General features: G+C 41.5%; 1 protein-coding gene across 7 annotated transcripts in view; it reads right to left on the bottom strand.

Annotated features, from left to right (window-relative positions):
- The window catches only part of ZMIZ1 (zinc finger MIZ-type containing 1), a 285,918-nt gene that overhangs the window by 42,264 nt on the left and 225,327 nt on the right, over positions 1 to 18,327 (bottom strand). For all 7 annotated transcript variants that reach the window (XM_005417270.2, XM_031062580.1, XM_031062587.1 and 4 more), the window contains one exon: positions 6,826 to 6,970. In XM_005417270.2, coding sequence (XP_005417327.1) covers positions 6,826 to 6,970 — 145 coding nt within the window. The remainder of the gene's footprint in view (positions 1 to 6,825; positions 6,971 to 18,327) is intronic.

The raw sequence follows: 18,327 nt of genomic DNA, 5'->3' as shown, positions 1-18,327 counted from the left end.
CCCGGGGAGGGACAGGGCAGGGACAGGTCTGAGAAGCGTCTCCCCGAGCCGTGTCCGCGCTCTGCCCGCCTGTCAGGGTAGTTTGGAAACGCTGTTGGTGACACAGGGACACGGGCAAACAAACAGTCACATCGCATCTCCCCTGACGCGTTAAGTGGGAGCTGAGAGCACGAACAGGCTGTGGTACCCTCCCCGCATTCCCAGCTCGGTGGAGACGAGGACATTGAAGACGGTGCCCGGCTGGTGCGCTGCTCCCCAGCCCCGGAACAGCCCTTTCATGGCAAGAGAGCACCTAGTCCTGCTAAAGGCACTGCCAGTATCTAATTAATGTCACCGACCCATCTGCCCAGGTTGCTGATGCGCTCTGTCTGCCGAGCAGGCTTTGTTGTCATATCTAGTGAAAACCAGCCAGAAGTGTCTTAGCTCGAATTGCTAACCCTTTTTTTTTTTTTTTTTTGAGAAACCATTAGAAAAGCCCTCCACCACTGCAAACAGTAATGACGATTTCCTTTTCTTCTCACTTCGATTCTGAGAGATTTGAGAATCCAAGTGTACGAGAGTAGCAGGAATACAACAATTGACAAAACTGAGCACCGGGAATTCACTCCTTTTGTAATCTATTTACAGAGGAAATCCTGTGGAGGGTGACATTTTCACGTACGTGAATGAATAACAGATACGTGTAAAGAAAAGGCATCAAGAAACATATCAAGCCTTAGACAAAATATACGTCTGCGATCCTGCTGCCAAATTATCCAAAAATACCCCCAAATCGTTTAAAAAGACAAGGTATTTGCCGTAATGTATGTCAGTAATTGTTACGTGCCAGACTGTGAGCTCCCTCCCTGCTTAGGAGCCATGTCACCTCCTGGCAGGCAGGCTGGAGCGCGATGCTCACAGCGCGGGTACCCAGAGAACAGAACTCGCGCTGAGCTCCCTGTGCGAGCCACGGGCTGGCCCTCCCCGGCCCTTCTGGGCCTGCAAAGCACTGCTACACCTCTCAGGTGGGCCTGATGCTGGGCAGGTTGAAGGGCACTGACTTGGTTCTGATGTTCCCTATCCAAAGGCGTTCAATCCAGTTAAGACTCCCAATGATTTCAATTAGTTTTGCAACAAAGGGCTAGGCAAAGTATAGCTTTTAGTGTCACCACATGCTTAATTGTGCTGACAGTCAAAATGGTTAAAAACCAGGGGTGCTGCCACAGTTAAATGATTTTTAACACTACTGCCACCAGAAATCAGTTGGTTTCACTAAGAACAAGTGACAGAAGGTACCTTTCCAATATGCTTGAAGAGGAAAATCATGTACCCTCAGCTCATATCACCTGCTTTTGAGAGCAGACCTCGTGCAAAGAGCCATGATACCCCTGTGATAATCACTAAACAGAAATCACAATTGACCGGACATTTTCAGGAATTAGTTGTTCAATATGGCCCAAACATGAGAATGATACCTGTCTATTCAAAGCTGTTGCCATATTTTAAAAATTAACATAGCCAGCACAAAGCCTAAGAAGATCAGATTTTGCCTCAGTCAGCAGACAGACCTTAAATAATATTTGCCTAGTGTTTACTTTTAAAAATATCAGCTGGCATTTTATAATTTAAAAAAATCACAAACTAACAGCATAAGACTACAACATCTACAGGAAAAATACAGGGTATACAGCCATTTATATGTTCTTATCAGAAAAAATCCCACAAAATTATAGTAGTCCTGCTACATACAAGTTTTATTATAACAGCACTCACTTTGACTCATCAATCAATAGAGAAGACCTGTTTTCACATCTGTACAAGGTGCTGTATACACAAGAAAAGATGATCCTTATCCTATACCTTTTACCAAGCATGCAAAGAACACATATTTGAAACCAAGTTACCCGTTACGGTTTCCTGTTACCACAAGAACTGACCACAAACTTATCTAAAATGAAATGCAGATTTCTCACATGAAAATATTCAATATTTAATTATTAACAGCTAATGGTTACACTTATCAGTTTTCAAGGAGAAGGTACTCATAATTTTCTTTTAGCTTCAACAGGCTCAAGGTTTTCTTCCACCTCCTCCCCATTAAGTTTACGTGTTAAAATTAGTATCAGTAGTTTCACTTAGAGGATGAGATGGACAACTCTTGGGACAATACTTTGGAGCAATTAGTAATTAGTTTTATCTTTGCAATGCTTGGTGCATAAGCAGACTATTCTGAAGAAATTTTCTGGGTTTTCTTCTTTAAGGAGTGACTCTTCTACAGAAAGATTTCTTGTTTCTGAATTCTTCCCTATTCTCTCCTGATGGTAAATAGTAACATTTCTTGACAGAAAGGAAACTGGAAAAAACAGCAAAGCTACTTTTGCAGAATCAGAAGTAATATACGTTTCCTTACTGGTTATATTCTTTTATATTAGGATTTACCATCTGTTCAGTCCCTAATTATATTTATTTCACAACTCCACAACCAGAAAGATGAAAAGGCTTTGAAACAATTTTATCTTTTACCTCAAGAGTTATGACTTCTCTTGCAAAGTTTGTCCCTGCAGGCCAGAACCACATGACATAATGGAGCAATCCCTACTTCTAACTGATGTATCAAACACACACAACGTGCCTGTTTTCATACAAGTGTGCATGTGCTGCACCTGACCTCACCCAGTCGTTTTTGAAGTGACTATCACTGTTGGTCAAAACAGCCTATGATGCAAAATTGAAAAGTTAGCAGCCTTTACAGAACTTCTGACATTGTTTGTACTAGTATGTTATAACCAGTTCACTCCTGATTGTTAACAATGCAAGAGCCAGTCCTTACCACTCAATAAAAACTTAGACAGATTTACCATTCTTCTCCAAGAGCTCCTATGAAAGTTTGAAAGTTCATCTCTTAGTCAAGTTTAAATTGGAAGAAAAAAAAGGACAAAACAAGCATTAAAAACAATCATTCTTTTAAAGCAAGTCTAGCCACTAAAAGGTATTTATGATTGCTTGAACGTAAAACATTAATGGTAATAAATAACACATCTACTGTATGATTGAATTAATGCTTCATTTCATCTACCATTCAATTTTCTCTAAACGTTTGGCACTAAGTAATTTGTGATAAAAACAACATTATCTTCATATATTTCATCAAGCACGACTGCCCTATAGAGGCATTACCAGCCTTTGGTCACTAACTGTGAGACAGCTGGCAATTAATGCATAAGACCAAAATTTGGAGCGAGAGTGAAGACAGTAAGAACCCTACAGATGCTCATGGCAACACACTAAACTGCAACTAACAGCTGTCTATTTCTAGGTGGTTTTGTTGACAAATAAGTTTTATTACAAGCTGTGCAAGAAATGAGAAGCCCCCCAGAGCTTGCCTGAGTCAGACTGACATGAAAATGAACCAGGGTGCAATTCCTCCTGGGATTAATTGGAACTGTACCCATTTCAACCAAGATTCAATTTGATACACATGTAGAGGTCCACCACTTAATGTAATGAAGTGTTATGCAGGAACTTTATCAAAGCATTGGAAGGTGTATAATGACAATAATTTGTACTTATATAACAGCATTTGCCAAAGACCTTATATTTATTCAAAAATCAGCCACCTTGAGTAGTATCTGTTATTACAGACAGTTTATCAGGTTGGAAAACTACAACACAAATAATTACCCTGCAAGCTAGAAAGCATGTAATTTCACTTCTGTGCAGAAGGGCTAGCCCGAAGACTAACAGCTCTCCCTAAGTTCCCTATAAATCCGTTAAGTCGGACTTTAATTAGAAGTTATACCAGATTAAGGAGGTGGGTAGGTCCTACATTGGTCCTTCAATACAGGAGTAAAGTTAACTCACATGAAGCAATAAAAAGGTCTAAGGCAAAAATAAAATCTCACACTCAAGTTTGAGCTGACTATTAGACTGCAAAGACTTAAGAAACCCCTAAGATTGGGAGGTTCTTTTTGACAGCCCAGTGGTCATTCTGTTCACAAAGCATAAGAGCTTTCAATTCAGCCAACTGGCCTACATTAGACAGTAGGTATTTAGCTGAATTTTTTTCTATATGCAACACTTGATCATTCTGTTAATGAAAAACTAAATTTAGAAAGAAATTACCAATAGAGTCCCTACTCTGAAAGCATTTGTTGCATGTGTGCACATCCTCACATGGCTTACATTCTGCTCTCTGTAAGTGCATTTAACCAACAGTAACACTAGGAAAGCCCTCCTTGATCAGTCTACTTCAGTTTTCTCTCATAGCTCAATTAACTTTTAAAAATCAAAGATTGTCCTTAAAAACAGGCCAGACCTGAATTACTTCTAGTGTAAGTGCCCATAGTTTATTAAATATGAATCCTTAGATTCAGGTTCTTGTGATACATTATTGAGTCACAATTTATTTTAAATAGCTGAGCCCTGTGTCAACTTTGAGACTAAGCAGCTGTGTTTCTGTAGTGCCTGCTACATCAGGATTCTAGTCCCCTGACTAGAGTTCTGGGTAATTTTGTTGCTAGTAAAAGCAACAGCAGAAAAAGCTGTGTGTGGAGTACTCAAGATCGTCTGACGACAGGGAAGGATTTAATTGTGGGTCTAATGATAATCAGCAGCTCACATATATCTACATTGCCTTTGCTAAGTAAGGTTCTTGCATATGCTCTTGGTTGTTCTAATTTAATATCTAGCTCTTTTACAAAATTTGAAGTAGCTGGCTACGTTAATTGTTTCAGGAAATACAAGCATGCTTTTTTTTTGTTTGAATTAACAGAAAAATCTTGTGGATTAGAGATAAGATACCGTGAACTTTTATACTAAGCTTTTGACCCAATTGTAATCTAATGCAAATACAAATGGTGCTTCATCAACAGCTTCATCACTGATTGTAGTTAATACTGTACTTAATGGCTTTTCATCTTTTGTTTAATTAAAACAAATAGAAAACTCAATTCTTCACACCATACTTCACTTCTGTCTTATAGACTGATTACAAAACATGCATGAAAATAAACAGTTCCAGGTGGAAAAAGAAGTTGGAGAGCCACAGGATGTCTCATTCTAATGTACCACCTGAGCGATTTTGAGCAGTTACAGTTAAATTACAGACAACAGCACACACCAAAGCAGTGATGCAAACATTCCAAATCCCAAAGTGGCTGCTGCAGTTATTGTATATAAGAAGTGATGCCAGAGAAATTCCATTTCTAGAGGGGCATCTCATAGGTAAAGAGGAGTAATTTAGAAATTACTCCCAGTCTCTTCCCCAGTAGGGCAATTCAAGGGCAATACTCGAGAGAAATATGCAGGAACTGCCTAACACTGATCAGGCTGCTCTGCTACAGGCAGGATATTGGATGACTGGGTACTGCTGGAAATGCTGGTATTTAGGTTTAGTAGAAGAAAGTATTTCTTTTTTGACATGTGACAGTTTCAGTGGAAAATTGCCGCGAAAGAAGTGAGTTGTGCCTATCTTATCTATTATCTAGTAATGTAGCACACAGCCCCTGTGAGATAGTCTTACTTTATAGACTCTAGAGGAACAGAGGCTAAAAGGTCAAATGAGAATCAGGCATCTAAAAACTACAAAACTACACCTAAGAGAGCACATATACTGCACCACACTCTCTGCAGACTAGCCACTAATTTCACTTTGTCTTCTGAAAAGCTTCTCCCAAGTGTAAAATTATTTTAAAATATTAAGTTTTCTTTGGTTTTTTGGTTTCTTTTTGTTAAATGCGTTTACTATCAGTTATTTCATAAGCAACTAAAAAAGAGGAAATCTAGGTACTCTGAAAAGCCAGTGATTATATATTAATTATACTTCAAAAAAAGGACTTCATTTATTCTCAAGGGCTGAAATAAAAGGCATAGTTATTGCATGGGTTTCCCATAAATGCAGCAAAAATAATGAAAAACTATCCAACCCCAAACCCCAAAAACTGTTTTCAGACAAATTTGCATATGCAAATGCACTGGTACAAAGACGTCCCTAAGCTCCACTCTACCACAAAAGTTCAAGTTAGTTAGGCTATCACAAAACTTAGGTACAAGGAATTTAGACTCATTAAATTCTCATAGTCCTTTACTAACAAAAAAACTACATAAAACAAATTAATACTATTCGTGATTTCTTTGATGTGATGCTGAGGTAAAGAAAGCCTTCAAAAAAAAAACTCCCAGAAACATAAAGCACTGAATGGATGCTCAATCCTGTCTACACTTGATTTCCAGCTTTTGCTTTGACCTAGGTTGTGCAGACAAGAATTACAAATAGTGATCCTCTACAGAACTTGGTAATCAAAGGCTTCACATCATCTTCTTTCAGTGTCCTTTAACATCCATGTTTTCTCTAAATTAACACAAGTGCTATCTGATCCTCATCTGATACAAGACTGTACAGGACATCCTCTGATCTATGGCTACACCCACAGTACAATTGTTCTGCATGCAATACATTTCCAATGATGATTAAAACACAGAACATTGGTGAAATGTTTTCAACATCAAAAAAAGCCAATTGTATTTGAATAAACATCAGGCAAGTGTCTGATGAGACACATGAGGTACAAGTTTATCTCTAGGGCATGACTTGAAGCTTGAAAGCACACCCACTTGATCTGAGCACAAATTTGAAGACAGAGGTGTCACGTCACCATGCACAGGGCAAAGAAAATCTGAGTTTCTTTAGTGCTTGCTGTAATTACAGATACCCTGTTGTCCCTAGTGCTGAGCGGTGCATGGAACAGTGTCGCTCCCCCCAACAGTGGTACCAAGCATTTCAAGGAGCAGATCTGTCTCACAACGCGCTGTCCAGCCTGCAGCGCTGTGGGCTGGGCCCACACTCACCTGTGAGAGAGGGTGGGTTTCATGGAGCTCATAGAGTTCATGGGGGGTTGCATGGGGAGCTTCCCGGGAGGGTCGTTCTGCCGGCTTTTCTGGTGGCGAAGCAGCAAGAGCCGTCCCAGCTCCTCACACCACGATGAAAGCAGTGCTGTGCAAACAGAACAAATGGCAGTGAGCACACATCTGAGGAACCAGCACAGCCCCCTGCAGGTGCAAGCCACTGTAACAGGAGTCACGACCTAGACAAACACCATGAGTGCAAAGCTTGGCCATGAACCACCGCTTACACTTTTATCCTATCAAACTGAGTCTCTAATTGCCATACACTATCATTAGAACATTTTTACTCAAGTTACAAACCTTCTGCATAGCCCAGGAGGCACAAGAGAACTTGTCTGAGTAGCACAGAGATGAAGAATGGATAAAGTGAAAGGACATGGGATAGCTGTTATAAGTGAAGTAAGATGCAGACTAATCCATTTCACACTAACAGAAATATAACAAAAACATAGAGAAGACATCATTTACAGAGGGGAGCAAAGCAAAAAGATCTCTTCTGTTCAGCTGTTTTTTTTTATAAGATTAATTGGAGAGAAACCCATGTGCACAAATTAATTTCCAAAACTGCTATGAGCTACCAGTCTTGAATAGATAAACAGGAGAATGATGTATGGATACAAAGTTAGGCACTTAAATCTATATCTGACCCAGCACAACCCCTAAATGTGTATTTCCATTATGTGCCTAATCTTGTAGTCAATGAGGGTAATTCTGTGCTTACAGGAAAATCACGCTTATGAACTATGAAGATACAGAGATTCTTTAGAGGGAAGAAGAGCTTGCAACTCCTTCTAAAGACATGAAAGGGGTCATTATTCCTGAAAATGTGGCCTCTCCCTTATGCGCCCACACTCAGGAAAGACCAGGCCCTGCTATAGAAACCACCTACTCTGCAGTAAGCAGAGCTCCAGAAAGTGACCGCACTGCTGTGATGAGTGCACCCAGCCAAGACACCCCACCAAAGCCTCCAGCAACATCCACCCGAGCCTTAAAGCTGCCTCTTTAGTTCCAACATCAGAAGTAGCTCTGGTAAAAAGTCAGCCAGGTATGAGAACACAGTGAGGAGTTTAACTGGAACAAAGTGCAGACTAATTGAAAAATCCTGCAGTGGAAAGAAATCAACTTTTCAAGTGGAAGTGCTTGGGCTTTTTTCTTCTTTAAAGGATGCTTTACAAAACCCTCAGAACAAAAAAAAATGCTTCATGTTTAATTTTTAACTAAGTGCCTTCCTGAGGTGTTGCAGACTGAACACAAATCAACAGATTATATGGATGGGTGAGCATCAGAAGACTACTGAAAACCCAAGCTGCCATAGCAGTTTAGGGTAGTAACAAACTCTAGATGTAATTTCAGGCTTGCTCATTTACAAGAGACAAGTGCAGAATCCTCTAAAATTGAGGCTCCTGTTTTCATGTCTTAATTTTCTAATGGTTGTCTTTTCATCAAATAACAATCATAAGCAGTAGCTAACTATCATTTCAGGGTACACCATCTTCTTTTCTCAGCAGCTACTCACATGCACTGTTAACACAGAACAAATTCCAAGAGACTAACTGTAAAGTCATATTTGTGGGGCAGAAAAAAAGAACCTGCTTTACCAAAACCACACACAAGTATGCTTTTTCAGTACAAGAAACAACAGGATTTTCTTAAGTTAAATGGCCACACAAGAAAAATACTTATTGCCTGGACCATTGCTGTGAATTAATCACACATTAGCACAAAGAAGGGGTAGTAATTTTATTGCATTTGGACAAAGAAGAGGTAGCAATTTTATTGCATTTATCAAGCAGAAGGTCAAGAGAGGTGTTTAGGGAGGCATTTTAGAGCTCTGCTGTGACAAAAGGGGGCCATCGTTTCTTTATGTAACTAAATATGGTCACTGGGAAACTGTCAGCCTCACACGGAGCCTACAAAAAGCATTCCCTCCAGCTCTGTGAAATGTTCCAGCAACGAGTGTCAGTCTAAGCTGCTTCTCTATTAGCCAAGGAATCTGTCAACAAGCATTTGATCAAATTATACTCACCTTTTATCCCTGGCATATCATTACTAATGTGCCAGTGACAAAGGCCCCCCTCCCCCTTTCCAGCCGCCTGGAGATTGAAATTCCTGCCTCACAGGGTTTCTTCCCTTGCCCACGGCCACTTGAGCTCGGGAAACACGAACAAAGTGTTCTGCTGAACACTTAACACAGCCATCACGGAGTAATAGTGGATGAGTAATAGTGGATGCTGAGCACTTCCACAGCCGAGTGTAATTACTACAGAATCATCCATCTTAGACGAGGCTATGATGGGAGAAGGGAGTTGCTCCTTCTGCACACCTATGTGCACTTGACAAGTAAGATAAAAAGCAACAACCCAAAGGACCTGAGGGCATGAATCTGCAAACAAAAGCCAAACCTGCTTGGAAAAAAAAAGCAGTGTAACTCACGGAAAAAGAATATGCCAATGAGAGCATTGCTTTGGTGAGGCGAAGATAAGAAAACATCTTAATGAGTTGTTATTATTACCAATATCCAGTATGCAGATTTATAAAGTGAAAATGTAAACCATCAAAGAACAAAGAGGTTCTCAAGATAAGCTGGACGGTTTTATTCTACAAGTTATCTGGAGAGGACTCATGTTTTTAGAAACTAAGAGATTGCAGGTAAAAACCGAGGAAATTTACTCATCCCTATCAGCACTCATTATAGTTCAACCTTTCCTCCCTTGGGACATTTCAACTCATGTACCATGTATAATAATCACTCTCTTCCCTGTGTTGGTACTTGTGCATGGAATGAAAACAAAGCTGTCTGTAGCCACCTTAGGAGTTACCAGTTCCCCTCTGACCTGTTCTAGCCTCCCTCTAAAAGAGCCTGCTCCCTTCTGACGGAACACACAGGGCAGCCTCCCATCTCTCCTGCCCCATCCACCTCCAGCGCTCTGCTCGGTAAGATGAATATATACCCTGCCAACACACATCTGGTACAGCTGGCTTCTGGAGAACATCACTTCCTGGGCTATTCAAGCAAGATAAAACAAACTCAAAATGAATTTACAGATTACACTATTCATCTTTAGTGTACTTAGTTACTGCTTTTTATGCTGACAGTATTAGGCGTATCTCAACTCATTTACACTCAAAGCACGAGAATTTCAGTATCATACTATAATGAACAGATAAAGCAGCAAGCACAAAGGACAGCTACAGATGGTGCCAACAGTCAGTCTCACCCTCTCATAGCACAGCCAAGCAGCTGCTTTTTCTCCCCCTCGGCCCCTCCTCCTTGTACAACAGGAGCACAGATTTTGCAGATGGACCATCCACACCGTCTCTCGCAGCCCCTTGCTGCGGCAGTTTAATGATCAGATTTAAATCGTGTTCCTCTGCTGCATTGCTACAATGTCCCTTGCATACAATGATGTGCCTTTCCTGCTTAAGTTGAACTCAACTGTTGCAATGAGAGGAAAGGAAGAATCCTTACATGTGCACACAGCCCCCAAGAAGCCCTGTACACAGCCCAGGTGTAAAATACAACCTGGTTAATACACCAAAATTGACATTTTCTTTCAACCCCCATTCAGTCATAGAGGGCTCTGCTAGCTCATGCAAAAAGATACAGAATAATGGCAATCAAATAACGTACTGACAGTTTAAGTGTATTCACACATTTATTTGGCTTAAAGGGACACTCTCTGGGATGATTGGTGCAATATTTGACCTACTTTTCTCCATCTGCAAAACCTGTATCATTCTTAATGGGATTGCTTTTCACTTTTAGCACTGATCTATTTCCATAGGAATAAATCAATACCGATTTGCTAATGATGACTGCGTTAAGAAACCAACACAGACATGAGCAGCCTCAGCTTTCACATTTGTGAAAAGCAGAAATACAGATTTAAAAACAAGAGAAATTTCAATTACAACTACCCCAAGGGGTTTCCCTAAGGAAGCAAGAGAAAAAAATCAGTTCAGAGATATTCAGTTTGCTGCTACCCAGTCCCATTTTTGTTTTTCTATTCTTTGAAGAGGACCAGACATCGCAGAGTGGGTCTCAGCACAGAATGTGACTGACCTCTCCTTAAAAAATTTATAAATACTCCCACGCACCCAAAGTTGGCACCACTTGATGTCCTCCTGGATGTGTCCAATAGTCTTAAATTCTTTCATTGAAAAAAATCATAAGACATAGCAATGTATCCACTTTGGGATCCTGGGGACAAGGAAGGGGAAGAAGGCTGAAAGGCAATTTTTTTTTTCCCAGTCAGCCCAAATCACATTTTAAGCATTTCTCTGCAACCACAGAGCTAAGCCTTGCTTGAAAGAGAAAGGAAGCAATTGTTATTTAATCCCCTGCCTCTAGGAGCCAAGTCTTTAAGAACATGCCAAATATCACAAGATTTGCGACACAATTATTAGGACCGGCCACATCCCCTGGTACTGCTCCTTTCCTGTAAGGGCCCTTTTGTGTCGAAAACCTGCCAGGCAGTACAGAGAGAAAGGCCCCCACTGCTTGCTCTGTGGCACCTTTCCATCCCTCACAGCCACGACTGCCCATCACCCAGTAGCACAGCAGCTTTCTAAGTGCTGGGGCCCTTCCACTAGGAAAATCAAGGAGCTTGAGCAGGGTGAAGCCACAGATCATGCCCAGGCTGCTTGCCCCACTTAATAATTCTTGACAACAAATGATGCTGGCATACCTGTAAATATTACATGATGGATGCTGATGATGCAGGTCAAACATAATTTTATAGCCATAGCACAGAAGATTGGTACAGCCCATGACAACCCCTTTTGGGCCAGGGACCAGAAAAAGCAAAGCAACCAGGGTGTGCAGTAAATGCTGCCCTAGAGAGGCACTGCTGCATTTCCCCAGCTGCACCCAGCCCGGCCCTGGGAGCTGCAATCTCTGGCACTGCAAAGTGCCACAGTAAGCACCTCGAGTGCAGGAGCTGCAGCTCCCTAGAAAGCAAAATACAGAGAAGCACAGTGCTAATCTATTTACCCATTATGATACCCTAGTATTAGTTACAGCTTATCACCTCAGTAAATCGCTGCCTCTTGTTAGGGAACGTGCTTAAAGGTGCAGCAAACTGTTATTTACAGGCAGACACTATATTTACAGCCACAAAGACAGGTGAGGAGGGGATAGGACAACAGCTCAGTAATTTCAATGCCTTCTGCTTCCCGGGAGACTGCTGGAAGAGCACAATAGGATTACTGCTTCCTTGCTGCAGTTAAGCTGCAGTAGATAGTTCAATAGGCAGACTGGCAGATCCGTATTTCTTATTCGCTGCAATGAAAATATTAGGAAAAAAGGAGGAGTTTGATTTGGAGAACTATCTGTTCAGCACCATCTCAAGAGATTGCTTTCATGTCTCAGATGGAAATGCATTTGGCTGAAAAGATATTTACAGCATAAGTAAGAAAATACAGATTTTTTCACCAATCATATCCATTAATTTTATATTGCTTTTAGAAACAAGTCTGTATTTTTTTACATGGAGAATTCCAGGTAAGTAGAATACAGAGCTACTGAGTGCTTTCTGCTCTCTCCTCTACAGACTGCAATCTAAATACAGTTTTTATAAAGCATCCAGTGAGGTAATTTGGTGGGGAGGAAAGGGAAGCAGCAATGAGAAGAGAATGAGAGGAGTGGAAATAACTATTGTCTTGGTTATTTTAGAGGAGTTATTCTTTCTACATAGAAAAATGGAGATTATATCACGTTTGGAAAAATACACTGAAAATGTTAACTACCTAAAGCTGAATGTGCTGACAGCACCAGAAAAATAAGGTCAATTGCATTAAAAGGATGGAATCTTTTCAATTTTGTGAAACTGAAAATCAGATGTTTTCCATGTGTTTTAAAAGCCATTTTGCTTTTAAAGAGCTAGGAAATGGAGAGAGGGAGAAACCGCTCATGTCAAACTATTTCAAGGATTGATTTTCCTGCAGCTCTCCTCCCTGCATACCCCAGCAGAGCCTGGCAGTGGCTGGCTCACCTGTCGGTCAGGGCAGCAAAGCAAGGCCACAACCCCAGGATGTGAGGGTCCATTAGCAGAGATTTGTGTTTGTCCCTCCTCTGCAGTTCTCTCAGGGTACTGCTCCGTGGCCTAACCCTGTGACAGAGGAGCCCTACCCCGTCATTACACCAGCTTCTGCTCGGAGCCTGCCTCAACACTGACAGCACAAAAGGAGTATACACAAAGCCAATTACAAAGCAAAAGTACTGATTTCTCAGCAGTCTGGCTGTTCAGAGTGGACTCAGAGCAGTTTCCAGGGAGTCCACCCCTCCTCCCAGGCCTGTCTCTCCGGCTGCCAGATGCCCACTTTGCACACAGCAGCCCACGGCACAGAGCCAGTGCTTACTCCCAGGTGTTTGCTGCCACCTCAAACCGGGAGGCTTGCACCCAGCTGGCTGCTTTTCTGGAGCACCTGAGGATTGTGGCTATTCTTCTCCATCAGGCAAAATCAGTGATGTTAGCTTAGAAGTCCAAGTAAGTTGGATTAAATGGACTGATTTTATCTAAAAATTGCCAACACAAACCTGCCCCCTGTAGGGAGAGAGCCCCCACAAAGGCACACAGATTGAAAAAGTCCTCATCCCAGCAACTGCACAGCGAACTGCATGGAACTGAATTCCCCAGCAGAGCAAGGGGGCAGCTGGCTCAGATCCTCATTCAGGAGGCATGAACTGCCCTGCTAATGACAACAGGAACACAAAGTTGACAGCCACAATTCAACGCTGTGGAACAGGGCATGGTACACATTTCTAACCCTAATATCTAAGTAGTGCCTTTTATCAAGAATGTCTCCTTCATTACTATAGCTACAGCTGTGTCCTGCAGAAATATACAGCTCTGCCCCAGTAGGATCTATAATGCAATTATGTATTACAATTAAAAAACAAAAAATCACGCAGGTTTGTAGGAAAACAGATAATGAAGGGAACACCTAATTAAACTGAATGTAGTATCACACTAATTAACAGAGGTTTTATTCAATAAAACACACTGCAAACCTGAGAGTTATTCAGCATGTGCTTTCAGGACTGCTGCATGAGACTGACACCATGTACAAAGTCTGGTCGTGAATATGGGTCCAGCTTGCCTTGGCATATCTTCAATTCTCCACAAATACCTCTCAAGACACATATATATGTAGGCTTCCCCAAAGGCTCTTGCCAACTGGAATAGCACATGCTGGAGACACAGATTTGAATACTGCTATCCTCACCCCATGCCTTCAGCGGAACTGGGATTCCCTAATTTCCTTCTACACTTGCCAAAACTTGGCAGAGGATCTTACCAGATTCACTACATTAACTTTGAAGTAATACATTACAAAACATAGCAACAATGGCTCAATTTGGCAAGCACAAAACACTCTGTACAGATCCAGATAAAATACGTAAGCATCTCATTGAGGCTTAGCTCTGCCCAAGCTGCTACATCTGAAAACACAGCCCATTATATAAAGAGAAGACAACACTGGTGAAAGGCTACCAGCAAGTGAATCTTGGATAAGGCTTTTCAAGGAAATGCACTCCAATAGCATTTCTTACTCATCCAATTGTTGGTTTCACTGCTTAGACTTCAAACAACAGCATCTTTCATTACTGCTGTACGCTTTTGTTTTGTAATGCCAGTGCTAGTCATCAACAGATTTCATACATAATCCAGACATCTGAAAAATGAGACTGACGCACTTGAACCCATCTTTGTCTACAGATAAAGCAGTGACCTATAGGTGAGAGGCTCAGTTTCATTTAATCCATCCTCAGCCCTCCAATTACTACTGTAAACAAGTCCTGAGCTAATACCACTACTGACATCTGAAAGTGCTAGGAAAAAACCCAACAGATGAATTTAACAAGAGCTGGAACACAAAGAGAGCCCTGCACAATCACCACAATGATGGAAGTCTGGAAGTGGGAAAATCTGGTGTCTACTCTTAAATGAAAGAAAGGAATAACTGCAGAACTGGAGATTCAGCTTCCTGTCATGGAAACCTAACCCAAATTATTCAAAAGGACCAAGAGGAAAGCAAAAAAATGAGGAACTGCCAAAATTGACTTTTCAGAAATAAATCATGCCTTACCTTTGTATTTTCTTTATGCTAGCAGACAACAGACCCTGAGTGTAGATTAGTTTGATTTCAGTCAGGCTTTAGTACTGCTTAACATGACATTCTCATAAACAAACAAAGGAAATTAGGTCTAGCCAAACACAACACAACATGGCAGGAAACTTAAGGCTTACCAAACTATTAAACCAACAGTCCCTAATAGAAATGAGCGTTACCAGATTGCTCAGAGGGCCAGTGAAGGCAGTAGCTGGGCTGTGCTGCCAAAGCACACTCAGCCAGTGTCCTTGGCTGCATGAGTGGGACCCAAGCTTGGGAAATGCACAGTTCTTTCTTACTACCCCACCACAATGTACAGCCACAGAAGGGGGAGAAAAGTAATCAGAATGATTAGAAAAAAACCTATCAAAATACTCTCCAAGAAATGATTACACGGATTAGGGCTTTTGGTGGGTTTGGTTTGAGCTTTTTTTTTACAAGAGGGAAGACTGACAGCAATGTTCTGATTTTCTGAGTAACAAAGCATTAAGTGTATCCACAGAAGAAACACCAATAACACAGAGATAAAAAAGACACAGGTTAGATATTAGGAGCATTATAATGCTTTAAAATACCCTAAGGGGTAGGGTGAGGAATTTCCATAAATGGAGATGCAGAGGAAGGGTCAGATACAGATCTAGGGAGAATGGATTCTTCAGCTAAGAGCACAGATGACTTTTTGAAGTCTTCTAGAATCAAATGAAATCTGTGTTTGTGAACAGAGGAAATTCAATCAGTCTGCATTGGGAATGTATTTAAATCTGGCTTGTATTCACAATTATCCCAAAAAGACATCTTAGCTACAGTGTGGGGAGCTCCTGTGGAGACTGCTGAAGTGGCCATCCAGCTACATGGCTTACTGGCTAAGTTTTAAAGATGAAAGAAACTGAGAGCAGGTGATGTGCTGAAGGTCACACCATTTGTGACAGAACAGAGTCCCAGAAGAGAGGGGATCATACACCTTCCTCTTTTCGCAAGGAAAAACCACAACCACCACATCAAGGGGTTACTGCTCTGTGCCCGCAGTCTCTGTGCCTGCCATGGAACATTTTCAAACAACAACTGTAAAACATCTGGAGAGGCTTTCAAGGAGGGGAAAAAAATTACAAAAACCACACAACCAAAATTTATAGCAGAAACGTGTTTCCAAAGTTAACACTGCACAGCCAGAACTCAGAAGGACCAAAAGCTATTTTACGAACTTTAGGCTTTTTGGTTCTGCCATCTTGCTTTTTGTTTTAATTTTACATTATTTTATATTTTTACAGGAAAAGAATGTTTTATCAGGTGTCCTCAGATTTTTTTTTACTTTTGTATGACTAGTGTAATACAAACTTTGCCAACTTCTCTGTAAGTGCTGAAGGAACAAAACTGCTTGCTTTCAAAGTTGGGGGTCACAGGACCATTTTTCATACTATCCAAACTTTGTAGTTGAACAGAAGTAAGCTAGAAGTACCCTAACCCTATCCTTCCACTCTCTAAGCGCTGAACATGAAAACAGTTAAGGACAGCATGAAACAGAAACTCAACCTAGAGCAGTTTTTAGCTTAACTGATTTCTGCTCAAACAATACAGGGCAGACAGACGTGGGCATGCACTGCAGTTTCAAGGCAGCAATGCTTCCCATCTCACTGCCCAGTTGATGAGGTAGTTTTCCATCAGAGTCATTACTTCTCTTTTTTCCCCTCTGAGTCCTACCAACCCCACAAACCTTGTCATCGTCCTTTACTAGCAACCTGCTCTGCTCCTCTGGTACTAATCACCTTTTCTTGAGAACTGCCTAATTAATTAACATTCAATTAATATACCAAAGTCAAATACCAAATAATTGTTCCCAAGCTGCACTGGGAACTTGGTAACTAATCTGAGCAAGAGGAGGGTTCTGTATCCTTAAAAGTTCCATTTCCTCTAGCTGTGTCTTCTGGGCTAATGAACATTTCCCACCTGAAATATAGTAATATTACAGGAGCAGACTTTGTGAGCCATGCATGCTCTTCCTAAGGCATTCTGGTACCCCTAAAGACTCCACATACACTATGTTTATTTCATTTATTACCAATGAAGCAAAAGAAGCAAATCATCTATGCTCTGTTACAATTAGGGCCACAGAGAAAACCAAAGCTGGCATAAAATAAGAAACATCTAAACAACCCTACCCCAATCTTCAGATATTTTAGTTGTAGTTTCACAATGCAAAGTGTTCAGCAGCAGCACTGCCCTGAGGCAGCCCCATCTCCTGCTGTCTGTGCCCATGCTCTGCTGCAGCCTGCACACTCCCAGCTGTGCTGAAGCATTTCTTTGTGTGACCACCCTGTGAACCCGACTAGCTTTTTTTTTTGTATTCATCCTTTTTTTTTTAATAAATCTTTTTTTCCTTGTCTCTCTTCCTCAAAAATATTTTCCCCAGACATGTATTTGGTTTTTCCCTAGGCACATGAAGCCCAAGGCTCGGGCGCTCGGCAGAGGCGGGAGCCGGCAGCTGCCCCACGCCGGGGCTCGAGTGCCCGCGGAGCAGCCTCAGTTCAATTAGCCGAGCTACAAGCACGGAGGGCTGCAGCAAGAGACTTTTATTTAAAAGCCTAACGACGAACATTAGTTTTAGACAGATTAGAAATTGCTGTTTCCTTGTCTTCAGGGGCATGTTTATCATTTTACATAGGTAGAAAGAGGTTATCTATGGAAGAGGGGAGAGGTGTAAAAATGAATGTGGCTAATTGCTTTTTACAAGCATCTAGGGAAGAAGCCAGTAGAAATCACAGGCCAGACTGATTTTTCAACACCTTTCGTTTCTCTGTCTGAAAATTAAGAAGAATTGGGGAAGAGGGAAAATGTTATTTGTGACTACTTCTTCTTCTGGACATTTGCAGAAGAGCAGCCTGCCTAAATTCTCACAGAGGACACCCGGCCACCTCTCTGCACACAAGTGCTATAATTTCAGGACTGGAGTGCTGTAAGATAATGTCATCACTGCTCCTGCCATCTATAAATAACTGCATTTGGATCTAGCCGAGTCACGTGGAAGAGCTGGCCAGCAACACATACATGTATGTGAGCATGCCTTTGGAAACCCAAATAATTCTAATAATATTGCATGGAATAAGCTTTAGCTTTCCAAATTTAGCTCTGGTCTATGCACTCACTGCAGCTCACAGAGGACTGCTATTATTTCTTTTTTTTTTTAATACTGTTGTCCCTTTGCAAGCTGCTGACTACGGCATTAGCGGGGTAAAAAAAAAAGCCTGCAAAAGCGCCTCGTGTGCTGCTGCGCAGACAGACTGCTCAGAGAGGCAGACAAGAATCAACTGCTCCAGCAGCTCGGCGAACCCGCCC

The sequence above is a fragment of the Geospiza fortis genome, unplaced genomic scaffold, assembly GCF_000277835.1.
Source record: "Geospiza fortis unplaced genomic scaffold, GeoFor_1.0 scaffold130, whole genome shotgun sequence".
In the NCBI taxonomy this organism is placed as follows: domain Eukaryota; kingdom Metazoa; phylum Chordata; class Aves; order Passeriformes; family Thraupidae; genus Geospiza; species Geospiza fortis.
Note: the sequence above shows the minus strand (reverse complement) of the source record. Positions and strands in the feature narration are given on the sequence as shown.